Raw genomic sequence first — 27,340 nt, 5'->3', positions numbered from 1 at the left:
GTTGAGCATACAATTTCAAAGATATTTGTTTTTCTTTCTCATGTAATGTATCAGAATTATAAAAATATGTTGGGGTATACAATATTTCAGAAGGTTTGTCACACAAGACCCTCACTGAGGATAATTCTAGAAGAGATCATTAAATAAGAAAACATACAAGAGATGATGCACAAGACATGCAAAGCAAGGGTCAACATTATATATACACATGTATGCATATGTGCATCAATAGCTCATGGAATATCTTCTTGCCAAACTGAAAAATTATAAGAACACTAAGAATAACAGAAGAAAAGGTGTATATCCATATTAATCCATAGTTAAATATTTTAGACATGAACAAAATCCAAAACAATAGGGGCATTGTGGTAGATTCCAAGGGATATGAGAAAAAATTCAAGTATGTGTATAAATAAATTAAAAACATTAATATTAATAAATTTAATAAACAATGTGCTTAGGTAAGTATGGCTATTTAGAACAACCACAATAAAACAAACACTAGAAGGAATAACCTAAAGGCCGGGATAAGAAATTCAATCTATGCTATAGAAAGCTGGGAAGTAGAAAGAGATTAAATGAATCAAAAAACGATGTCCATTTTTTTCCCTCTAAGTGTTGAAAATATCTACTGTGTAGACAAGGTTGTCATCTGCTGAAGTGAAAAACTAAGGAAGCTAAGCTGGTGGCAGTTCTCCATGAATCCATTGCCAGAGATGAGAGAAAAAATTATCCTCTGTCAAGCATCCATCCCTGGGTATCTTTTCCTTTTTCAAACCTAGTAATTTATAAGAAAGGAGAAAATCAGCAGATCTCCTCGGAAAAGACTGCATGGAAAGTAGAATCTTTGGGGGTGACAATGAAATCTCAATTAAGGAAAGATATTAAGGAACTATTCAAATAAATGGCATGACAAAGAATTTCTGTGATTTTTATAGTTGGAACTTGCAAGAGTTTCAGTGATGGCTGTGGAAGGGCTAGAAGAAAGGCCAACTAATGATGGATGCTAACTTGGGGAGGAATTCATGATTTTTATGAGGGTAGAAAGTGGTAAGATAAAGGAGTGAGAAGTAATTTTTGGGGGGTGATGGTTGGAGAGTACAAGCAAGAAGAGCACAGATGGTATTGGTTGCTCACAAATTCCCAAACATTGCTTCACATTGTTTTGTATTCAAAATGAACGGATGCTACAAAGTCTCTCCCTAGACAGTTTGTTGTGTTCAAGTAGAGCTAAAATAAGCATCCTACCATATCTACCCTCATCCCATTTCTTTCTTCCTCTCCCTCCATCTCCTTTCATATCCCAATATCACACATCACTAATTATTATGTCTGGAGAGTTAGCTGGCTAGACCACTAGACACACCCACTAGAAACATTGGTCAACCTCAGGGACATAAGACAAAGGTCGCCACCTGGTGGTTGGACACCAAAACAACCAAGAGGAGTCTTCCATAAAAAGGTAAATAATAATAGTAACAATAATTTTTCTTGAATTTTTCTTGAAGTGTGCCTCACAATTGCATTGAAGGCTTTTAAAAACAGAATACTGGACTCTGCTCCCATAATTTGATTCTGGGTTGAGAATCAAAAACCAGCATGTCTAACTTGATGCTGATGCTGTTGCTTCAAGGACCAGGCTTCTCAAAGTTTCAAACCATTGCTTCAGACATTCCACTTTGGAGATATGCAGGACGTTACTTGGCTCTGCACAACTGATAGAATTAGGGTTTTATATTTACTGCATTATTACTTTGAAATGCATGTGTTATTGCTTGGGCAACAGTCTCATTTCTTTCCATGTCCCTAGACAGAGTAAACACTTAACAGAGAAAGGGGTGGCATCCATTTTCCTTGAACAGGTTGGATGTACTATGTTACACTTCATAGGTACTATATTTTTGTTTCACACTTTTTCATAATAATTAACAATTTTAAAGTTAAATCCTTTATTCATCAATCTGTCTCTTACCATTTGCTGATAAAATTAGTTTGACGGTTTTTAAAAATATTTTATTTTTAATTGTTTTTTTACATCGTGTGTATGTTTGTGTGTGAGGGTTATCTGCACATGAGTGCAGGGACCAGCACGAGCCACAGGTATTAGATCTCCTGGGGCTGGAGTTATTAGTCATTGAAACATTGAAAGCCACTAGACCTGGGTACTGAGAAGCAAACTTGGGTCCTCTGCAAGAGCAGTCCAGTGATATTTACTGCCGTGCCATCTTTCAAAACTCCTGATGCAAATTTTGGTAGGAGCTTTTTATGTTAAAAATTTCCCTTTCCATGAGTCCTGTTATAAATAATACCAGTTGAGACATGGATGCCATGAATCCTGACCAACAAAAGGCAGCACTATGAACAAAATTAGGCATAGACTAATCTACCCTGGAGATTACAGTTTAACAATAGACTCAAATAGAAGGTTGATGCAAAAAGGATTTGCAATCACACTGTGATTTTTTAAATCATTGTAATTAGGCTTAAATGTGTACTTATTAATCAAAATAGAATAATTGGAAATAAGTTTGCTTACTCCTGTAGTGTAAAAATCTATGCTTGGGGGATTTGACCAACTCTTGGAAAGCATCTTACACATCCTGATGGTTTTGACTTCAAAGGTTGTTGAGGTGCTTGAAGAATATGTAGTTACTTGGTAGGTGTAATAACGCATAAGGAAAAATTTCTTAGCCCAACTTATTCACCTTTTGAAGTGTTGGTCGTGTGACATCCAGACATTTCTCTACTGTCATGGAGAAGTGGGTGCATTCTATCGAGCAACACCAGCTGCAGGGCTTATGGCTCTGCGTGGCTCCTACAGATCTGCCAAGCACATTTCTCAGATGTCATGAGTTCACCAGGATTCAGAAAGCTGTAGTGGGTCAGATCAGTAGTGAATCACCAAATGGTGACCATGACCTTTCTCATTTAAAGGGTAATGTAGCCAGTTGGTGCATACAAGGCACTTTTTGTCACATGCTGGATCACAATTTGATCAAGAAGTGGCTCCTTGTTGCAATGACTATGAGAAGATGACAGTTCAGGACAACAGTTCAAATGAGTTTTTGAGTGTATTTTTCAGCAGCTTATGAGACATTCGTCCTTAAGTTGTTGGTGCTGGATTCCAGCACTGGATTCTCTGGAAGATTGTTTAATAATTTTAAGTGGATGGGCTTTGGTGATTGTTCTTCACTGGTCACTGTCAACTTGTGATGGTGGCCACTATGCTCCTCATCTTGCAATCTCTCATTTCATTTTCAGACTCCATGGTCTAGAATTGCACTGTATTCTCATTAGCAGTCCCTGGGACAAATGAAGTCTTTGCCGCTTTACAACACACTGAAATGAAATAAGACATGGCTTAGGTGAGCTTTTGGCCTAACATAATTTCCATAGTATAACATAAATATAAAAGACATAGCAAATAACAAGTCGCTAGCAAAAAAGCCTAAGTGAAACATGTCCATTAAGATGATGTGTAGCAGAACCATGTCCATATGAATACATATCAACTCGAATGAATGTCAACAATTCACAATTACTCCTGTACCAACCTATTATGAACAAAGCAGTCATACAAATAAATGTAAATTTGTGACTATAAAATGCTGTGAGTGAGCTGGGCATGGTGGCACACACCTTTAATCCCAGTGCTCCAGAGACAAAGGAAGCCAAATTCTATGAGTTTCAGGCCAGACAAGACTCCAGAGTCAGACTCTGTCTCCAAAAACACAACAACAAAGTAAAACTCACATTCTATGAATGGGAAATGGTAAGCAGTATGATAATTTTCAGACTATTGTTCTCAGATTGTAGTGTTAGACTTTAAAAACTGGCTACTAACATTTTGCTAAGAAATTGGTTAAGGTTTTTATTAGTATCTTGCTGTGATTTCAAATGTATATTTACTTTTGATGCAGATCTATGGTTTTCATATCCTGCTATCCACATGTTTGTGTATAATCCCTTTCCGTTTGAGTGCAAGTGGGACCTATTGGTTTTTCTAACCAACAGAATGTGGCAAAGATGATGGATTTCATGATCTTGGTTATATTTATAGGAGGTTGCTCCTTGTTAGCTGGGCACAAAATCTGTCCCTCTATTTCTGCCTTTCCTACCCCATTACTGCTTTAGAAAAAGCAACTTGCCATCATACATTTCTGTTGTTTTTTTTTCAAGGCAGGGGTTCTGTCTGCAGTCCTGGCTGTCCTGGAACTTGTTCTGTTGACCAGGCTGGCCTTGAACTCACAGAGATCAGCCTGCCTCTGCCTCCTGTGGGCTGGAAGAAAAGGCGTGTGCCACCACCTCCCAGCATCATAGTTCTTAAAGCACAAGACAGCAATATTAGATTGGTACAGAAGTAATTGTGGGTTGTGCACTGTTGGAATTCATCTTAACTTACCATTAGAGCCAGCTTGTAGTGGAATCTTAAACCTTCTAGATGAGAGTTCAGGCCTGACCAAAACTGAGGACGACCCTACAGGTAGTGATGGCAGAGAAACAAAGTACAAGGAGGTGAGAATGAAAACTCAGTTCAGATCAACTTCCTCAACCTAGATCAAGACTCCAGGGGGTCTGATGCCAGGTAGTTTATTTGCAGAATATTTAATAAATCCAGTATAATTTTGAAAAGTGTTTTCTGGTGTTACACAGTCCCCAGTGCACAAAGGAGGTATAATTACATCGAAACTTGACTCAGGTTACATGTCATTTCTACCAAGAAGATGGATTCTAGAGCTAGGCTGCCTGTACTAGCTTGAGGGCCTACGGAAGTGTCTGGCCTGGTCTTAGTCATACAGATAGTATAGAGGTCATTTGGGCTATTAGCCACCTCTGGTCCTGGCTGTGGGGACTTGGGGAGCCTCTGGCTATACAGATAATGAAAGGGTCATTTAGACTATTAGGTATCTCTGGTCCTGGTTATAGGAGCTTGGGGAGCCTCTGGCTATACAGATAATGTAAGGCTCATTTAGACTATTAGGTATCTCCAGTCCTGGTTGTGGGAGCTTGGGGAGCCCCTGGCTGTAAGGGTCATTTAGATTACTAGCCACCTCCAGTCCTGATTGTGGAAACTTGATATGGCCTGGCCCAACAGAAAGCACAGATCACCAGGCTGTTAATCACGTCCAACTCCCAGCTTTCTGGATGGAAGAACAGGTTTTTCAGCTTTCCCATTGGAAAGACAATCCTGTATGCTTAGCATTCGTGGTTCCTCTGCAGATATGTGGACACAAGGACCTTCATGCTGTGCTCCCAACACAAGAACATGATGACAGTATTACTAAGACTCATCCAAGCTGTGCCTGGAATCTTACAGATATTGACATTTAAAATGTCTGGAGTTTCTAAAAATAATTTAATTTTAATAGGCTCAAAAAGGGGACAATCTACAAGCACATACTAGAGCACACCAATATCTAAGCTTTCCTCCAAGTTAAAAAAAAAAACACTAAAAAAGAAAACAGAGGTTTTAAATAAGAGGATGTAGACTTTCTTTTTTAAAAAATGAAAATCTTTGCTGTGAGAGCTGCTCTCTGTCAGGGACCCATATCCACCACAGCTGCCTGGAACTCAGGTAGGTTAACTTTGCCTTCCTTCCTCCCTCTTCCATCCTGGTTTCCCCAGACTACTCTTTGACCTGCAACTGCCCATCAACCTCAGCCTCTCCTCCCAGGTCACATCTGTCCCCTTGGGACTTGATTTTATCATAATGCCAGATGCCTAGATGTCAACACAAAAATACACTGTGAATAACCAAGACAATTTGCCTAACCCAGAAGCCTATTGTAATAGATCCTGAAGGACAAGATAAGGATAACCCTAAGTCTTCTCTGTCACCCCTTTCATCCATTCCTTCTAGCCCACCTCTATTCCTTTATGGCTCCCCAACTGCCTGCAGAACCACCCTCTACCAGGGAACCTACAGCCTCAACATTTGGTTGGGAACCAGAAAAGTTCTTTACTTGTCTAACACTCAAAACTCTCTCAGCTAGTGACTCCACAGCTGCTACAATTGCCTAGGATTCAGCGATTCCTTCTAGCCCTTCTCCACTCTTTTGTGACTCCCCATCTATCTGCAGACTCATGCTCTACCAGGGACCCCCACAGCTTCCACCTTTGGCTAGAACCCACGTTGAAGTAACAGCAAACAAAGATTGAAATAGCCACTCAACAAAGGGCATGGACAAATAGTTCCATCAAGAAACACCTCAAACATCATAATTACAGAGGCCAGCATAAAAATGCACCATGAGTAACCAAGACAGTATGCCTCCCCCAGAAGTCTATTGTAACAGATCCTGTGAAAGGCAATTAAACTAAAGCACAAGACAAGAATTTCAAAGTTGTAGCTATGAATATGTTCAAGGACCTTAAAGGATATGAATAAATACCTTAATGAAAATTATACAAATATAAATAATTGAATAAAATAATGAAAACAATTCAAGACATTAAAGTAGAACTTAAAAAAATAAAATCACGTAAGAAAAGCCAAAGTGAAATAAAACTCACAATGAAAATCTCAGGAAGTCAAAGAAACAGCTCCGAGGAAAGCCTTGCCAGCAGACTGGATCAAGTGGAAGGGAGACTCCCGGGTAAAAGACACAGATAGTCTTTTACCAGTCCAAGAAAATGGCAAATCTAAGAAGATTCCTGCCACAAAACATCCAGGAAATCTGGGACAGTATAAAGAGACCAAACCTAAAAATAATAGGTATACGAGGAAGAAAAAGACACCCAGGTCAAAGGTGAGGAAATTTTTTTAAACAACATCACAGAAAAAAATAACTCAATCTAAGAAAAATATGCCTATCAAGGTACAGAAGGCATACAGAACACCAAATAGACAGGACCAAAAAAAAACTTCCATGATACATAATAATCAAAACATTAAATGTACCCAATCCTTAGGCTAGTAGTTCTCAACTTTCCTAATGCTGCAACTGCTACAACCTTTTATTATCACATTTCCTCATGTTGTGGTGACCCCAACCATAAAATATTTTTGTTGCAAGTTCGTAACTGTAACTTTGCTACTGTTATGAATCGTAATGTAAATGTCTGTGTTTTCAGATGGTCTTATAGGTGGCCTCTGTGAAAGTATCATTCTATCCTAAAGTGGTTATGACCCATAGATTGAGAACTGCTGCTGTAGACTGTTATGTTGATCCCAGACTCCTCTTCCCTAGACCTTTATCTTGAGCATTGCTTCTCAGTCAGTAGAATCCATCTTCATGCAAGATGTCACATGTACTTTATAGCTTGGTGACATCTATGTTATCTGTATGACAGAGACCACACCAGACCCTAGGCTCTTAATCTACAGAACCCATCTTTATGGAGGAGGTCACACGCACTTTGCCTTAAGCTTTATTGTGCACATGAGATTGAGATAATTGTTACCAGAAAGATTTTCCCCCAAAATTGCACTGTATTTAAATGCCTAAAATATAAACTGCCTGGTGTCAGACTCTAGAAGTTTGAACCAGCACTGACTCGTGAGTAGTGTTGAAGTGCATTTCCTTCTCACCTCATACAGATTGGCTCTGGCATTTGCAGGGACCCCCACAAGTACCAGATGGATGTGACAGAGAAGTCTATCAGATCTACAAAGAGGCACTGATGTCAGTCCTTCCCCAATTACCCCACAAAAATTAACTGAAGGAACATTTCTAAATTCTATTTATGAAGCTACTATTATCCTGATACCAAAACCACACAAAAGACCCAATAATAAATAGAAAATTATATCTAGACATGGTGATGCCAACAGACTAAAAGTAAAAAAAAATGTGATCATTTCATTAATTACAGAAAAGTTCTTTGATAAAATCCAATAGCCCTTCATGATAAAAGTCCTGGAGAAACTAGGGATACAACGGACATACTTAAACATAATAAAGTCAGTCTACAGCAAGCCTATAGTCAACATAAACCCAAATGGAGAGAAACTCAAAGCAGTTCCACTAAAATCAGGGGATTATCAACTCTCTCCATACATATTCCATATTGTATATGAAGTCTTGACAATTGGAGGAAACCAGGGGAATACAAATAAGAAAGGGAGAAGTAAAAGTACACTTGCTTGGTATGATTTTATACACTAGTGACCCCGCAGCAAACCAGGAAACTTATATAGCTGATAAACACTTTCAGCAAAGTAAGAAGATATAAAATTAATACACAAAATTAACAGCCTTCTTATATACCAACAGACTGGGAAATAAATCGGGGAAATAGTACCTTTTACAATAACCTGAAAATGTATGTAGAGGTAGCATCATACAGACTAAGCAGGTTATAACTAGAAATATATATGCCAATGTATATACATCTATGCATGCAGTAACAATTATTTAAAAAGAAGCTATGAATTTGAAGGAGAGCATGGAGGGGTGTGTATGGGGGGATTGGGAGGGAAGAAAGAGAAGAAAAAATATATTGTAATTAAATTACGATATAAAAATTGAAAGGAACAAATAAAATAATGTTATCTTGGAGTAACTGTAACCAAGCAAATGCAATACTTATATAATCAAAGCTCTAAGACATTAAAGAAAGAAATCGAAGAAGACATCAGAAAATGGAAAGATTTCCTGTGCTTGTGGGTTGGTAGGATAAATACTGTGAAAACGGCCATCCTACCAAACGCAATCTATAGATTTGATGAAATTTCCAACACAGTTCTTCAGAAAGAGTGAAACATATTCTTAAAACTTCATATGGAAACACAAAAAATCCAGGATAACTAAAACAATCCTGAAAAATAAAAGATCTTCAGGAGGCATTACCACCCCCCCAATTTCAAGCTGAATTACAGAGCTATAGTAATAATAACAGTATGGTATTTGCATACAAACAGACATACGGGGCACTGGGATAAGCTTCAAGATCTGAACATAACTCCACAACCTGTGGACACCTGATTTTTGACAAAGAAACCAAAGGCAAACACTGAAAATAATATCTATACCAAATGGTACTTGTCAGACTAAATGGCTACATATAGAAGAATCCGTATCTATCACCCTGTAGAGATCTGAACTCCAAATAGATCAAGGCCCTCAATGGAAGACTAGATATCTTGAACCTGACAGAAGAGAGGAAAAGGAATAGCCTTGAACTCATTGTCATCATAGGAAAGGACTTTCTGAACGAACACCAATAGAATAGGCACTAAGATCAACAATGAATAAATGGGACCTTAGGGAGTTAAAGGCTTCTGTAAGGCATAGAACACCATTATTCATACAAAGTGGCAGCCTACAGAATGAACAAACATCTTTACTAATTACACATATGACAGAGGATTATCTGGAATATGCAAAGAACCAAAAAACTGGACACCAAGAAAACAAAAAACCCAATTAAAAATAGGTATAATTAAACCGAAACACAAATGTCTGAGGAACGCTTTAAAAATGTTCAACATCCATAGCCTTTGAAGAAATGCAGATTAAAACTACTTTGAGATTTCATCTTACACGAGTCAGAATGGCTAGAATTAACAGCACATGCTGGTGAGGATGCAAGGGAAGGCTAACACTTATCCATTGCTGGTGGGAGTGCAAACTTGTAGCGCCACTATGGAAATCATTGTGGAAGTTCCTTAGGAAGCTGCAATTTGATCTATCATAAGATTCATCTATAACTCTCTTGGATATCTGCCCAAAGAGTCCACATGTTACTACATAGACACTTGCTCATCCATGTTCATTGCTGCTCTGCTCACTTGGAAGTTATTTTGCTATGGGAGATAAGCTGCACCATAGGTACAGAGGTGCAAGGTGTGGATGAGAGAGAGAGAGAGAGAGAGAGAGAGAGAGAGAGAGAATTAAGCTTTAAGAAACTAACATTTGATAAACTTGTCGACAAGGATGAAGCCATGTAAAATCACCTTCAAAACTTAAAACCCACAAAGAAAGACTTTAGGAAACCTGTAGTCCTGAAATATTCATCATGGGCCTTTCAGAGGAGCTAGGACCACTGTCCTAAGTACTAGTGGTACAAATTTGTTTCTGCTCTCTAAAAGCCTACAGTCTAAAGGGAGATAACAGGAAGTATAAACAGCATATCAGAATTGCATACATTAGCATTCTGAAGGACTACTTCCAAATGAGTTCAAATGAGTTGATACCATAGTATAAAGTGGATTTAGCTAAGTTGGAGAAACCGAAGTGAAGGAGACCTTTTCAGATAGAAAAATCTGCATGACTCATTTGCAGAATGAGCTTGAGCCTAGGATGAGTGTGGAAGCTGTCAGGAATCTGATCCAGAGATGTCCAAAGAAGACAACTCATATGTAAGGGCTTAGAGCTTCATTCTATGAGCAGCGAGACCAATTGGAAGAGGTTGGGTTGGTGGGCTGTTTGAATGCCAGATGTGAACATAGTACTGTGTACACATTATTCACAGACTCAGGACGAAGGCAGGGGGGTACCTATTTAATGTCCACCACCACAGTACCCCAGTACCTCTCTCACTGAACAGAGAGGAGCATTAGTTGTAGAGTGTGGCAGAAACCGTGGCAGCTATGAGTTCTGAGTCTCATTTCAGCAAGGTCCAGAACACTCCTAGATTGCTTCCATACCAGGTTACACTTCATGAAATATAGAATTGTTTATAAAAGATTATTATTAATTGGTTGATTCTCATGACAGGATTATTTGGTAAAGAAAACAGCTACCAGCACGTAAGAGTATGGCCAAATCCTATCCAAAATAGATAGTATTATTCTAATTGATTCACAATGTCATTAGTTTTCTCTGCCTCTTTTTACTCTTACATACTTTGCTAGAAAATAAGTAATGTTTCTAGACTTGTAAAAAAATCTTTAAATATATCATTTATAACTCTTTATAACAATATCCTTTTAAGCTTAGCTCAAATAAGGACTTTTCTCAACTAGGAGTCATTTGTTCTATCTACTAATGAGTTTCATCTGCGATTTCACATTTACCAAACTGATAAATGAAAGATATCAGGGAAGGACTGTACAGTTTTTAAGCACTTTGATTTATTCACATTTAACCCAAGGCATTTTAAAATCAGAAAGATTCTTCATTCATGGCCTTTTCCCAAATTATTTCCTCAGCAAAAACACAATCAAGTCAGTGCTGGAGGTGGTGAATTCCATTAATTATCCCTTAAGATAGGAAATGAATAGCTTGGGGGAAATGAGCATTCAAAGACATGCTTTAGTCTTTACTTAGTTAAGGACAGTGAGCTACACCAGGATGGAGAGCCACAGTCCTGAAATTGAGACCTGAAGGTTACAGATGGAGCATGGCTTCTTACACTGCTCAGAAGGAGGGGTATTTTGATCAGAGCCTTGTATGTAGCCTTTGGCCAAGATTGAAAAACCCCAACATTCCCATGTGATGTAAGTTAGGTTTCTTTTTCAAGTAGTGGAACTCAACCTTGTTGTTTAAATTATGTTCTTCAGTAATAATGTGTCCTCCCTTTGACAGGCATTTAAAAATCTCATAATGATTTTTATTTGGTGAAAAAAATGAGTATCTCTACAAAAGCTTGTATATATTTAAGAACAACATGGTATTTTGATGTATGTATATATAGTGAAGATATTAATGACAGTCACACTAGCAAAATACCCATTTTCTTCCAAGTGATCTTTTTTATTCCATGGAAAAAGTACCCTGAACTTATGTTCTTAATAACAGCCCAGTATGCAACACAGTGTTGCTAATCATAGTCTTCCTGCTGTATATTAGACCTTTAGACTCACATCCCAGCCTCATGACCGTAACTTCACTTTTCGTATCCTCCTCGTGTCCCTGCCCCTAGTGGCCACCATTCTATTTGGTTTCTATGGTAAGCATGTTTAGAGTCTGCATATACATGAGGTATTTTTCATTTCATGTTTCACTTATTTTACACAAGATGATGTCCTTCAGGTTCATCCATAATGCCATAAAGAGTTGTTATCAAAAAGACAAGAAAACGTGCTCCCACTGAAGCCCGGATCTATGCCGACATCTGTGGCCTATGTTTTCCCAGCGGTCTGTGTGGATGGCAGGGTCAGTTCAGCTACCTGAGTCCATGTTGGTGTCTGAGGACCATGCTGCAGCCGGGGTCATGCAGATCTGAGTGACCTGTGCTGCTACCTAATGCCATGGTGACATCCAGGCCAGAGTTGCAGCTGGGGGCTATGTCTGGGTCCTTGACCCTACTGTAGCCAAGGTCTGTGTTTATGTTGAGGTTCTTGTTACCGTTGAAGGCCACATGGATGCTCAAGATCTGGGGCCGGATTAGTGTCTGAGGGCCACACTGCCACTGGGGCTGTGCTGATCTCAGTGGCCTGCACTGTTACCTGGGGCAATGGTGACATCCAGATCTGGCTGCTCTCAAGGACCAGGTAGATTCTGTGTTGCCACCAAAGGTTACAGGGAAGCCTGGGGTTGGGGCTGAAACCTGTGGCCTTGATGGTATTTGGGAGCCATACCACTACCAGAGCCATCCTGGTCTTCCACCCGGAGCCAGGATGTCATCCGGGCCCAAGCTACTGCTGAGGGCCATGTCTGGGTCTGTAGTCCTGCTGCAGCTGGGGTCTGTAGCCCCTGTCACTTCAGGGGGCAATGGGAACCATGTATGATGGAATCAGAGGGCTATGCTGAGATGACCCTGCCCTTCGCTGACCCTAGGATAGCTGGCCCTCATGGGAAAGCTCCCTCCCCTTCACACTTGGGAGAAGTGGCTCTACCCCTCACCATGGGCTGGGGAAAGCTGACCCTGATGACATGGCATAAGGGAGTTGGCTCTGCCCCTCACCTTAGGGGGGCAACCCCAGTGACCTGGACTGACCAGTTCAACTGTACCACCCAGGCCCACAGCAGGACCTGGGATTGGCCCACCGTAACATTTACCCTATCTAGGACTTGCTGAAGCTTGTGAAGGGACTGGTCCTATGGAACAATATCTGCAGGATCTCCATGACTCAGGAAGGTCGTGAGATGCCCCAGGGGATCCAGTGATGATGGTGTACCAGAAACCAGAGGCCATGAACCAGACCAATGACTCACTGCAGTGGATATTTGCAAGTAAGGCTGATTGGACAAAAGGCTATACTGTGTGACACACCATGGCTTCCAATGCCATCAGGACAAATGAAGAGGTGTTGGAGTGGCGGGGAGGGGGGATGGTGGTGGAGAGGGAGGCAAAGAGATTTTTCTTGTTTTGTTTTAATTCTCTTTTTTTCTTTTGTCTCTCTGTGTTTGTTTGCTTGTTTTGTTTTGATTTTTTAAATCTTTGTTTGGGGGTCCACTGCAGAAGGGGAAAGGAGGATATGGAGGGACTGGGAGGTGAGCAGAATTGGGGTGCATGATGTGAAATTTCCAAAGATTCAATAAAGAAATTATGTTTAGAAAAAGACAAGAAAAATGTTTCTCAGTGTGCACAGCAGAAAGAAGCCTTACACATGGGTACTGAGAAGGTAAAGTAGATCAGCAGTAAATTAGAAACAAGTAAGAACGTTTTCTGAAGATTGAAAATATGAACATGATGTGACCCAGTGATTTAATAACTAGATAACCTAAGGAAATTAAATCAGTATTTTGAAGAGATATTTGTATTCTCATGTTCATGTACCATTATTCTCTGCTGAAAATTAATGTAAAATCTTCTACTTAATTTATTAACGTAGAGATCCATGAGCTTAGTGAATTGTTAACAGCTGTGAAAATCAATAATTGGTTTTGTGTCACTGGAACAGGGTAAAAAGTGATTATGTATTCTCTCTCATTGTATATAAAGTAGTATGCAATCAGAGATTGATTTACCAATTTCATTAGGACAGAAGCTACACTAGAGTGGAGACTTCTAGGTTTTCCACTTTTAAATAGATGAATAAATCATACCACACACTTTCCTTCATGTAATTTACAAATAAGAAAACATGCTGATACAACTCTTAATTTCTATTTAAAAAATTAAAAAATTTCAAAAATCATAGGGCAGTTTTAAAGATTGCATGAAGATTTTTTAAGTGTATGTTTAGGTAGATAAAAGGTGTGTGAAAATATATAACATATAATATATAATGTAGAACAAGGGACTCCACATCAGAAGATGGGCTTCAAGAATATAGGCTTTCATGCAACTCTCCTCAAATTGGAGCCCAAGTAGACAGCATGCGAATTAGGTAGTCATTTCCCATCTATTCAGAATGGGGCATTTTCTTCAGTCTATATGCATTCATCTTACAAGTGGCCTGTAATTTACCCCAGGATGGGGAATGTGAATAATGGCAGCGTTGCTTATCAGAAATTCTTCTTTCTATGAGAAACCCCTTAGCCTGGAAATATTTTAGCTGTAAGTCCAAGGAAATCTTTATCTGGTGTGCAGAGTAGAGTGAGGGCAGGAAGTTATGGTCTGTAGAAGTCCTATGATGTGTCCACAAATGAACGCTATACTTGGCATCATGATACTCAGGGGTTGTTAATGGGAGTGAGATTGATGGAAATAAGGAATATTTTCTATAAAAATTATTAGAAATAATCCATGTACGTTGTGGCTAACAAAGTTCAAGCATATAATTCATTAACTTGTTAGTACATTGGAAGAGTCACACAACCATGATGATTCTAATTTTAAAATGTCCCCATTGTCCTCTAAAGCAATGTCATGCTCCTTATCAATTATTACTCATCCCACTTGGACTTTAAGGCCATGACAACCACTAATGTGCTCTTTGCCTATGTAGATTTCCCTATTTGAGATATTTGGAATAAACTGAATCATAGAATGCTGTCCTTTGCTTTTGGTTCCTTTTCACTTAGTATAAAAAAAAGTTGAGGGTTTATCCCTGTTGCAGCACTTATCGATACATGATCACATTTCCCACCCCCCAATTCTCCTTGTATCTGCATCTCCCCAATACATTCCTTCCCAACTTCCCCTTTCCCTCCCCATCTGTTTCTTGATAACCCACTAAGTTCAGTTAGTGTTGTCTATGGACTTTCTGTGCGCCAGAATAGAAGAAACCCATGTTTGTTTTTTCAATGTGCTCAGTGTAATGGAATTAAGTTACAGAAGTTCAAGCAGATTAAGACATACATATTCTGGTATGTTTTTTGTGCAAGGTCATGTTTTTCTTGTAGATATCCAGCTATATCAACACTATCTATAGAAAAATAATTCTGTCTCAATTTTATGTATGTGGTTTATGCATGGACATTTGCACGTACGTGTGTGGAAGCCTGTGGAGGCCAGAAGTCAACTCATGATGATATTTCCTCTATTGCTCTGCACCTTGTCTCCTGAGACAGAGTCTTGTCAGTGGACCTCACTGATTTGGCTAGAGGCAGGCTGGCCTGTGACCTCCAGAGATCTGCACGTCCACCTCTTAGCGCTGGGGATATAGACATGTCCCACCACATCCTGGTTTTACAATGATGGTGGGATCTGAACTCAGGTCCTCATGATTGCAAGCATATTACCTGCTGAGTCATATCATCTTTCCCTGCTTTTTTTTTTGACTCGGGTGCTCTTGTTGAAAAATTACTACATTTTAAACCTTTATTTTCTTTTATTTGTATGTATGTTCCTGTGCTTATAAGTAACTATTTCCTTTACTGCTTATTTGCAATAAATTTTGAAATTTGGATGTCTAAGTCTTCTTCTTTGTTTTCTTTAAAGCTAGTTTTAGCTATTCTGAATCCTGTGCAATTCTATACGAATTTTAGGATGATACTGTAATTTAGGCAAATAGATCAGTATAAATTTCCATAAGAATTATGTTGAATTTATAAGCCAGTTTGAGGTATATAATCATTTTATAAACTATGAGTACAGATATTTTCCTGTTTAGAGCTTCCCCAATTTCTTTTTATAAATATTTTATTGTTTTTAATGAAAACGTCTTGCATATTTGTAAATATATTTCTAAGTATTTTGTTCTTTTCTATGCTACAGTTAATCGAATCATTCCCCAACCCATTTATTTTGTATTTAGAATCTACTCACAATAATTGTGCACATTTCTTGGAATACAGCATGACATTTCTATATATTAACAGTATATAGATCAGAAGAGGTAACTGGTATAGCCATCACCTGAAACATTTATCATATCTTTGTAATAGCAACAGTCAGGAATTATTTGATTTCCTTGTCAGATTGCTCCTTTGATTCTGTATATCACTATAATTTGAATGTGTTTCCACAAAGTATGCTTTAAAACTTAATCCTCACTTTAACAGTAATATGAGCCTCCACCTTCAAGACTATATTGCTACTGATTATAAAAGGACTTAAGCTCTCAGAAAAAGGCCCTCACCAGGAGTTGGACCCTTCATCTTGGATTTTTAAGCCTCTAGAACTATAATCTAGTACATTTTAATTTACTATAAATTACCTAGTCTTGGATATATTGTTATAGCAGCTCAAAATGAGCTATGAGATGTATAAACCTTGCATCTGGAAACTATTTGGACAGCTGTGATTAATATGAGAGAAACAAAAATATATTTAGGATAAGCATAGAATCAAGACTATAAAATAGTTACTCTCCCTGGGTATGTTTGTGACATATTAGTGCTTCAAAATTTTAATATTAAACACATGAATCTCCCAGGAATTTAATTAAAAGTCAGACTGTTGTCACTGGCTTTGGGATGAGGCCTGGAATTCTGCCTTTCTAACAACGCCTCAGTATATATCTAGGAGCTTTTATTATTTTCAAATTAAAATTTATTTCAGACCATAATACCTACACTATGTTATTTTTTCCATTTTGCAGATAAGATGGGAGGGCAGGGTAGTGGAAGGAAGGCTGTGATGTTTGTGCCACTATTGCACCAGTTGGATTGTTTTGCCAGGCCAGTTGTTATTGTAGCTTGTAGGACTCACATCTGGGTAAGATTGGGAACTGTTTTTATCCTTCAGCAGCAGTAGTAGGAATAGATGTCTAAAAGCTATTTCCCTAAGAAGGCTAGGACAGACCCTGTTGTTTTACTGGTGATAATGAATGGTGCAGTATTAATACCATCCTTAGGGTGTCAGGCTATAAGTTTAAGAATATGGATAAGGCTCTGGCCATATAGCTGCATAGGGAAGACTATAGATAAGTAACCACACTCCTTTCTACTATTTTCATCAGAACATTAGAGGATTTATATTCCATAAGCAAAACAAAGAGACAATTCCTGTTGTCCTTAGCACCTTTTATTGAAGTAAGACCCTTGATGACAATATGGCAGGCATATCAATGACAGCCAAGAGGGGTATGGTGGAGGACACAAATACAGAAACAGTAAGATTCAGAAAAACAATAGCATTACATGAGATAGACAACTCCCCCAAATTATACAGCAAATACTGATTCTTGATCTATATACACTGTCCCATGCCCCACCCCCTTCTAAGGATTCAATCTTCAAATAATACAATATTCTGCCACAGAATTCTTATTGGCATACACAGCTCCTCTGACAATGAGAGGGAACTGCCAGGTTCCACATAGGTAGAGGTAGCCAGAAATTCACCCAACTTCTATCTGAGGCTTGCTACTAGAAAAGCAGCACCTTTAGGGAGGCTGGCGTTGAGGATGAAGTTCTGGTACCCCTAAGGCAGCCTCTTTTTGGCACACGAGCTTAAGTGGCAAACAGAAATATGAACCCAATCTTGAAAGAGGCTTTTTATGTTTTTACTCTCTTTCCTTTCCTATGCATCCAATTTCTCCCTTTTAGGGCTTTAATTCCAGTCTATCTGACATTAGTCTCTTAGATTCTACTTGGGTATTTACTGCTATACTTGGCTGAGTCTTCAATCATGGGACTTGAGGAAGGTCAATTTTCTAGAGGCCTGGGGATGGGGGCAGAATAGGTGTATCCTAGTAAAATTGCATTGATTCCCTTCTATCCTCCACCCTGCTTTCCTATTATTCAGTGAGGTTTATCTAAGTATTTTAAGGGAAAGAGTGGAAGACAAGTAACCTTTGGGTGGGGGTTGCCAATCTTTTGACCTACTTTCATGCTGCTATCTTCTCAGGGGCCTTGAAAGATGGCTGATCCCAGAAACCAAGACCAGAGAGAGATATCCCATGCCAAGCAGTACTGGCACTTTGCAGCGATATTCCCCACTGTGGAAATGCCACAGCTGGAGTAGGGCATGCCAGGGTCAGTTTAGTCTATTGAGCTTTGCTATGCAATATATTTTTGAGGTTATCTTTCAAATACTCTGGAAGCTCTGCTCTGTATTCTGAATCCAACTCTACAAACTATTTTGAGGTGGGATGAGTGACAAAAAACGAGAATTAAGACTGTGGCTGTAGCCAATGATACAGCACTTGCCCAGTATACATAAGGCCTTGGTTCCACCTCCAACAATGCTAAAATAACAAACAAACACAAACCACAGTTAATAGTATTTTTGGTATCATATACTTAAGGTAAAAGAAACATAACAAAGGCTACAAATACCCAGTCTATGGCCATGATATCCAGCACAATGACTGCTCCTTGTTCTACTATAGTCAAACACATCTTTAAACAATAAAACACATAATTCTCATACATCTTCGAATGCTATATCACATAACTCTCATCATCCTAGTATAAGCCATTTGAACTTTGATTGTCCTAGGGCCCATTGTTAAAAGAAGGTGAGGCAAGTGCAGCCTTATTCATAGCATTTGCTCACGTCTCCCCAATTTTCCTTTGGGTAAGCTTGCAGCCATCCTGAATAGAATAGCACAGAACAGAACAGCATAACACAGAAGAGCACTGGACAGCTATGTACAGCACTGCACTTCATAGCACACCACAGCACTTCACAGCATACCACTTCACAGCCCTGCACTGCACAGTACCACACAGCATAGCACAGAACAGTGGCTACAGAGCTTCATGCTCAGTAGAGATTTTGGGGGTTATGTTTAAAATAAATTGCAGTCTTCCACTTGAGGGGAGAATGGCAGTACTGACATAGTAACAGTGGTTATTGTAGAGGCAGCAGTACTATAAAAAGCATACCCAGCAACCCACGGAAAAGGTTGCCACCTCTTTAGAATATCCTGCTGGCCAAGATCCTCCCAAAGCTGTGACACAGTGTGGAGATAATGGAAAATAGTGACCAGTATTTGTAGCAGCAGTGAAGCTCCTTGGCAAATTCTTTGGTTGAATGAGGTAACACTGCAGCTACAATGAACCCCAGAACCCTGAGGAAGTCAGCAGTAACATGTGGCAATGCCAGGGCTTGGTTCTTTTGGGCTTCTGTTGTATTGTTAGGGGAGAACATCAAGGATTGTGTCCAGTTAGTAAAGAATGTAAGCCTGAGCTAGAGAAAAGGGCAGTTTGGTGGTACTTCCCCTCTTGCTATTGCCCTCAAAAATGTTTTTCTAGGACAGAAGCTGGCTACCAATGTCAGGTCTTGGCAAAAGCAACAGCTTTAGTTCTTTATACATTAATCTCTGTGGTTTCACCTTCCATAGTTTCAGTTCTCACGATCAACCATGGTTTAGAAATACTAAATGTGATATTATAGAGTAAAACAACGGATAAGTTTTAAATTATGTGCCATTCTGAGTAGTGTGATAAAATTTTGCTCCATTCCACATGGATCATGAATCATCTATTTATCCAGTGTACCCATGCTATACAGGCTACCTCTCTTTAGTCACTTATTAGTCCCCTCAGTGATAAGATTAACAATTGTGGTATATACAAGCTTTGGAACTATCCAAGATCTTGGGCATCCACCAGAGGAGATGCTTTAGTACTTAGGCCCAGAAGATAAGGAAGGATACTGTTGTCTAGATCCTGGATGGATCCTAATTTTTTCTGGAGCCTGGCCCTGGCTAAAAACACTCTCATTGTTTTGCTTCCTTGAGGCTAGCTGCTGAGAAAGCACTTGCTAAAAGGGTGCCTTCCACACTTCACCTTCATTCATTCATGCATCCTATTTTTTTCAGTTTTAGGAGAATACTCTGGTTAGAAAACAGTGACCTCTACTCAGGAAGCACATAGCCAAGCTATGGTAGACAGGCTATGAGTTCAAGAGGTAAACTTTCTTAGATACTTGAAGCTATGGCAGGAAGAATTCAATGCCTTGGCACTTGCTGACCCAGCCATGGTGGACTCAGGCTTATCTATGGATAATGTTTTCCTTCTGGCTAACTTCCTCCTCTCTAACTCATGTCTTCCTGCTTCATTAGTTAAAAAAGAAAACATAAAAATAAATAAAAATCAAAGACCATTTAAAATATAATAAGAGCCCTCTCCCTTAATAATGAATCTATATCCAGAAGTTGGCTGCAATAGAAACATTAAAGGTTGAGAGAGGGAAGCCCCGGCACATGATTCCTAGTGATATCAGGGCAAGATACAATTAAAGTAGCGGCCCATCATGTGAAGCTAGGAAGGCCACAGTAACAACACTGTCACTAGCTGTCAGGCAGGGTAGACACGGAACCACTTCATTTATGCCTGGCTTTTCCTGGAGGGGAGGATGACTAGGCAGGCATACCCAACATTTGCTCCTCTTCTATGGACTTTTCCCTTCTGTGCCCCCTGCTGTGAAGTCTGGGTGAGGACCTGAAGCTGATGTCAGGTGAATGCATTCAAGTCAAGCCAATGTGCGTGGACAATGGCTAAGCTAGGTCACTAGTCCTAGGGAAGAGGGAAATTGCACAGGCAGTTTCACTGTGAACATAAAGAGGCTAGTGTGGCAAGGGAACATATTGAGTTTGTGGTATCTTTGGTGTCCTAGTTCAGAGATGAAGGCACTTGATTGGTTCTATGGGCAGTGAGTGGTTCCCACTCACAGGGAAAAAACATGGTACAATCACACCTTGCTGCAGCTCTGCAAGGCAGAAGCTTGGGGTCTTCCCAGGCTCTCCTCCATGGCTGGCAGCATCTGCTAAGTAATTTCTATATACTTGGCTAGCAAACTGCTACTCAAGGTTGAAAGCACTTTCCATTGTGGATAGGCAGGGGTGCAGCGGCACCGGCAGAATTAGAAATTGTTGGGCCCCAAGTGCAGGCTCTCTTTGAGGCATCTAAGCTGCTCTTCCCCAAGTTTAATCTTCTCCTCCAGCTCTCTCTGTTCAATGATGAGAGCAGATTTCATCTTCACAAAGTGCTGGTAATCTTGGAGCTGGTCCTGAGGCAGGTATCGGGAGACCATGCTGAACACCAACTTCTCCCTGCGGTCCACGTGCTCCTTCAGCTCCTTGGCATCTGCCAACTGGCTTGTCAGCTGCCGCTTCTTCTCGATCAGCACCAACTGGGAAAGCAGAGGACCAATTAGAGGCCATGCCAATCCCCAGGCATCCGCACAGCAGTCTTTCACCAAGGAAGCAGCTACAGAGCAGCTATACCTTCTGCTAATTAAGCAGCCCTAGATTTCTTGCTCAGTACACATTCACACTCAAACCTCCCTTGTCTGTAGCTGGAAACAGACAAGCATGACAGCAGCTTTGGATTGGGGGTGTGCAATCACATCTTTCCATCTCTAAGGCTGTCTTTAGATCACGAGCCACCACTTAGTTTGGCATCAAGGAAGCCTCTCACAAAGACAATCTAAGTCCCTTCTGTTTGCACGACAAACATCATTGTGGTGCTGCTTTCTATATGGTGTCTCTGTGTGAGTGGACATGCATGTGGGTGTGTAGTTGTGTGTGTGCACGTATAGGGACCTCCTCCCATGGATCAAAGTTACTTGCATAGGGGAGGGTAATGGAGTTTAATTCAAATATGATCCCAGAATGAAATAACCTGTAAAACCGAGGGCCTCTTTGCAATTCTAAGGAGATCAGGGACAATTTGCTGCTGCTGTAACTGCTGTTGCTGTTTCTGTTCCTGCTGCTGTTTCTGCTTCTGTTACCACCCCCACCCCTATCACTGCCATCACCATCAATCACCACCACTAGCAGCTAGCACTGAGTCCATGTTTGCTCTGTTTTGAACACTGTTTTACGCAATTAACTTGGATTATCTCAACCATCACAGAAACCCCATGAAACAGGTTGCATGCTTATTTCATTTTGTAAATGAAGCAACTAAGAGTAAAGCTAGGTAAGCTGCTTATAGTCACACAGCTAATGTGCAGAACAAAACTGTCAGGGCATTAAAAAGCCAGTGTTCACACTCTCAGTGCTGTTTTCTGTCTCCCTTCAAATCTAAAGAGGCATTTCTTCCATCTATACCCACAGGGAAAACATCTGTACCTTCTCCTGGTTGGTCTCTGAATCGATGCTGTTGAGCGCATTCTCTACCCGGGCCAGTCGTCCAGAGAGTGACAGCAACAGGTTGACCACTTTGTCCAGGTCCCCAATAAACAAGTGATACTTTTCAAGCTCATTGGATTTGCAAACAGCTTTTAAGTTGGCCTCTACCTCCTCTCCAAGGGCGGAATTGGCATTGATGTCATCCACTAGGCCTCGCTGGGCCTCCCTCAGGACAGAAAGTTTCCGACCAATACTTTCAATGAGCTGAATCTAAGAGTTAAACAGAAGACAAAGGATGAGCATGGACTTCAATAGAAACAGATTTGGGCTTAGCAGAGCACATGCCTTTATCCTGGCACTCAAAAGGTAAAGGCAAGAGCATTACAACCTGGCCCACATACTGAGACCTTGTCTAAAGGACCAGACTAACAATAGAAGGGGGGAGGGAAGAAGGGATAGGGGAAGGAGAGACAGGAAAGAGATATATAGAATGAAACCTGAGCAAGTGATAAGCAATTCTAGGTTTCTGAGTAGGTCCCTTTCCTCTCTGTTTGGTAGGAATTTCCAGGTTACCACCAAAGTTCTTGGTATTAGACAAGTGGTACCTATGGCCCAAGTCACATTTGCAAAATGCAACTGAGACTATAATAAATGGGAACTACAGAGCTTCTGAAACCCTAGATTGGAAAGAACTGTCACCAGATATTTGATAATCACTTTATATTGTTTTCCTTTGGGGCTGATGACAGTGTGCTTGGTCCTTATCTCCTTGGTTCACTTTTGAGGCCTTTGGATTAGAATGAAAATTCTGCAGTCACAATGACTGTGTTTGTCTTCTTGCTCTGCCAAATTCTATCTGCAGGTCCTTGAATGATTTGACTTAATTGAGTTTCACTTTCTCTCTTTGTAGAAGGATTATAGGTAAGTGTTGTGTCCATTATGCTGAGTGGTAATGATTCAATAATAATTAAAAAGACTTAGCACAGAAAGTGTTCAATAAAAGGTAGGCCACTGTTATTACTACTGGTCAAAATGACCCATTACTACACTCTTCAAAACCATTCAGGTTTAGCTCTCCACTCCACTGTATTCACAACCCTCATTCTTGACTTCCTGAATTGATTCTGTAATTCTACTTGCTCAGTTTCTCTGTACTGGGGCTATTCCTGTTCTTTCTCCAAGGTCCAGCTTTGCTCCTACCCTTCTTATAGGAAAACCTCTTCTAGAAGTCTTTTCTCAGTGTTTTTATTTTCTTTTTGGAGCTTTGAAGTATTTTCCTCCTAAGGGTATAGTTCAGAAGTATAGTGATTCAAAGGTATTGACTTTCATGCCTAGAATTGCAAACAAGCAAACTGAAAACCAAAGACAAAATAAAACAAAACTTCTAGAATCAGAACTTCACAGTGTGTGGTGGTTTGAATAGGAGTGGCCCCCATAGACTCATATATTTGAATGCTTGGTCATTAGGGAGTGGTACTACTTGAGAGGGATTAGGAGGTGTGGCCTGTTGGAGGAAGTATGCCATGGGGTGGGCTTTGAGGTTTCAAAAGCTCACACCAAGTCCAGTGCCTCTCTCTTTCTGCTGCTTATGGATCCAGATGTAGAATGTGAGTGGCAATGTCTGCCTGTGTGCAGCCATACTCCCCAGATGTAGAATGTCAGTTGCAATGTCTGCCTGTATACATCAATAGTCCTGCCATGATGATAATGGACCAAACCTCTGAAACCCTAAACAAGTCTCAATTAAATGCTTTCCTTTATGAGAGTTTCTGTGGTCATGGTGTTTCTTTACAGCAATAGAACACTGACTAAGACAGCATAATTTTAATTTTTTTATAATTCTATTTCATGTGTGTGAGTCTAATTCCTCACTATTTCTTATAAGTTTCTCAAGGGAAGTACTGCCAATGTGCTAGGTTTTATTGGTTTTTTTTTTTTTTGTGTGTGTGTGTGTGATGAAACATCCACACAAAACAATCTAAAGGAATAAGAGAAGAACAATTTACTTTGGCTCACAGTCTCAGAAATTTTGGTTCATTGTGGCAACCAGTAGCACAGAGAGTGAGAGCCTGTACTATAGGTTTTCCCATCCTCACCCATTTATTATATGTGGGCCCCCAGTCTATATGATGGTGCCATCCACATTCTGGCCATGTCTGGCCATGCTCTGCAGTCTCTAAGCACCTATCAATCTGATCAACTTGACAAGATTAAGTACCTACAATGTATAGCAGTAATCAGTTGTGTGACTGTACTCACAAGGAAAGCAATGGAGTAGAGTGCAATTTTGGAGTCATACAAACCCCTGGATACCAACCATGTCTTCTAGAAACTCTGAAACACTGGATACAAAGAAGTTTACTTCTTCATCGATAAACTAGAGCATTCTATCTTTGCCCAGGGTGCTGTGACAATTTCTAGCAATATGATTGTAGAAGCAAACCATTTGCTGCTGTATCTGAGACAGTAAGTGCCCAATGTACATTTATTTGTGCTATCATCATCATAAATAGTATTATTCCTATTTTTTGGTTTTTGAGATAGGGTTTCTCTGTGCTAACAGCCCAACCTGTCTTGTAGACTAGGCTGGCCTTGAACTCACAAAGATCTGCCTGCTTCTGCCTCCCAAGTGCTGGAATTAAAAGCATGTGGCACCAACAGCTGGCTATTATTACTATTATTATAAGAAATTTAGGAATACATATCTAGGGGCTGAAGGGATGTGTCAGTGTTTGAAATGCTTGCATGTAAGTATGGGGATCATAAGAAGCCAGGCATAGGAGAATATGTCTGTAACCACAGCATTGGGAGATGATAGAGGAAGAAGGATTCTCCAGAGTTCATTGATGAGCCAGTCTAGCCAATCACTAAGCTTCAAGTTTAGTGAGAGCAACAATCTCTCACTAAAAGAAAAAGAATAAGGTAAGAAGCAATTAAAGAAGAAACACAGTATTGGCCTCCAGCCTTCACAGACACATGAACACATATGTGTGCACACATATACATCCTGGTACAGATATATACCAGAGTGAGTGAGTGTGAGCTAGGAAGTAAGAGAGAGTGAGAGCAAGCAGGTGAGTGAGCAAAGGACAGAGATAGAGCACCTCATTTAGCTAAGAGGTTCTGAATGGCATGATGCTATTCTAGGTTGCCTACAGCTTTTATAGCCAGTTTTGCATTGTGGTTAAGACTCTAGCAACAGACTGTTTTGAATGTCAAATCTACCACAAAGTAGTGGTCTAACCTGTAACACATTACTCAAACTCTGTGTGCTTCAGCTTCTCTACAGGAAAAAAAAAAAGTAGCATAACAATATCACTCTTATCCCAGAGCGGTTATGAGAATTAAATGAGCTAATACATGCTTAGGATAGTATCTTATACACAAGAAGTAAGCTCCATTCGGTGTTTGATTTATTACTATTCTACTTTAGGCTTCTGGGATGATAGGCTTGGAGTGTTCCTTTCTAACAGTTCATTTGGAAATGTTGAAGGTGACCAAGATGAAGAGGTTCCAAAGCCTGTTGTCAGGAGAAGTAAGGAAATCATTGTTTGTGCTTGGAAGTGTAGGGAAAATCACCAAATCTGCTGAGAACTGGGAGCCCAGGGATATAAATTAGGAAATACAACTAGGTATCAAACCATTCTCAATTGTTTTGTCACCTTCCACTCTCTCATACAAAAGACAATGTTAGTGTCAAAGGATGGCCCATTTGGGATTTTCACTTACTCACCCAGGAAGCCAACCTCTGGGGACCGAGGGAAACATGAAAATGGAAGAGCACCTGACTTTCCAGTACCTGGGCTCTATAACCTGAACCTTTTGCTTGGGGAAGGTATGCACTGTGTGAAGCTAGCGAGTCAACACAGGCTCAGCTAGAGCTGAGCTGTTTTTCTGGAACACTGCAAATTGATGACCTTCCTCTTCTTTTTTCCTTACATATAAACACTGCCCTGCCCCACCTGCAGTCATCGCAAATCACTCTCTGTTATTCTGTTCTTGGCCATTTCCAGTCATCTCTCTTCCCCTGGCTAGACTTTCATTATGTTTGTCCCTGGAAAGGCCAGGCATTGAATAAGCAAGGAGCAGCTCTGCCATGTTCAAGAAACATAGACTCCAAGGAAGAGCTTCGGGATCAATAAAATTTGACACTTCCATGGTCCAATTATTTCCCTGACATTTTGCTTCAGATGGGAAATTGGAAGGAGAGCTTCTGAAAATGGTCTTATGTTTTCCTACAGGTCATGTCCTGAAAGGAAATATGGGCAGACGAGCAATTTACATTGTGTTCATATGTCCACAAAATGGTAAATTGGGCCTTTGAGGTTGCTATGACAACTCTATTTGCTTATGAAATAAAATAGGTAAGTGCAAGGGGGTAAAATGATTCCAGGAACTTGATTAAAAACTAGGCTACTGGTACTTAGAGGAAGAAAGGGAGGCTTGGAACAACAACAACAACATCCCCATTTACCTATTTTGTATTTTCAAGAGATAATTGACCATCATTGCAAATAAATAATAGTCTGCCAGCCTATAATTTCTCCTTAGTCAGTCTGTTCTCTCCCCCAGAAACTTACAGAGAATACAAATTAATGGCACTGCCATTGGCCAGAGCTCTGATGTGCCTTAGGCAGTGAGTTAGATTGCTTAATTCAAAAGGACAGTATGGGAGAGCAGAAATCCAGTCCTCTCTTCCAGTCCAGGACCCATTATTTAGTATGTAACCTTGGAAAAGGTAGTTCCTTTAACTGGTTTTAAAAAAGTGGGGGCGGTAGTAACACCTTGCAGGGCTAGGGCTGTAATTCAGTGGTAAAACACTGGCCTGGCAAGTACAAGGCTCTGGGTTCAGCCCTAGCACTACAAAAGTGTGGGGGAGGGCAGAGAGGGAGGCTCGTTGGGGATGTAGTTCAGTGCAAAGTGCTTCACTAACACATGCTAGGCCCCAGTCCTGATCAACACTTCAAAAATTTCGATTGAGCATTAAGAGCAACAGCAATTCACTGGTGCAGTGCACATAAGGTCCCGGGTTCAATTCCCAATGATAGACAGATAGACGGACACACACACACACACACACACACACACACACACACACACACACACACTTAAACACACTTACCCTACAGCGGGATGGTTCTAAGGATTAGAGAA

The 27,340-nt window shown here is 40.1% G+C and overlaps 1 protein-coding gene across 4 annotated transcripts in view; it reads right to left on the bottom strand.

Annotated features, from left to right (window-relative positions):
* Positions 1-17,166: 17,166 nt before the first annotated feature.
* Shroom4 (shroom family member 4) overlaps positions 17,167-27,340 on the bottom strand; it is a 217,076-nt gene continuing 206,902 nt past the window's right edge. For 3 of the 4 annotated variants that reach the window (XM_027433334.2, XM_027433335.2, XM_027433336.2), the window contains exons 8-9: positions 22,187-22,456; positions 17,167-21,243 (exon numbers count right to left, since the gene is read on the bottom strand). In XM_027433334.2, coding sequence (XP_027289135.1) covers positions 20,974-21,243; positions 22,187-22,456 — 540 coding nt within the window. In that variant the 3' untranslated portion in view covers positions 17,167-20,973. Of the gene's footprint in view, positions 21,244-22,186; positions 22,459-27,340 lie in introns of those variants that run through there. The other variant, XM_027433338.2, reaches the window with a different exon arrangement.

This window comes from Cricetulus griseus, chromosome X (genome assembly GCF_003668045.3).
Source record: "Cricetulus griseus strain 17A/GY chromosome X, alternate assembly CriGri-PICRH-1.0, whole genome shotgun sequence".
Lineage (NCBI taxonomy): Eukaryota > Metazoa > Chordata > Mammalia > Rodentia > Cricetidae > Cricetulus > Cricetulus griseus.
Note: the sequence above shows the minus strand (reverse complement) of the source record. Positions and strands in the feature narration are given on the sequence as shown.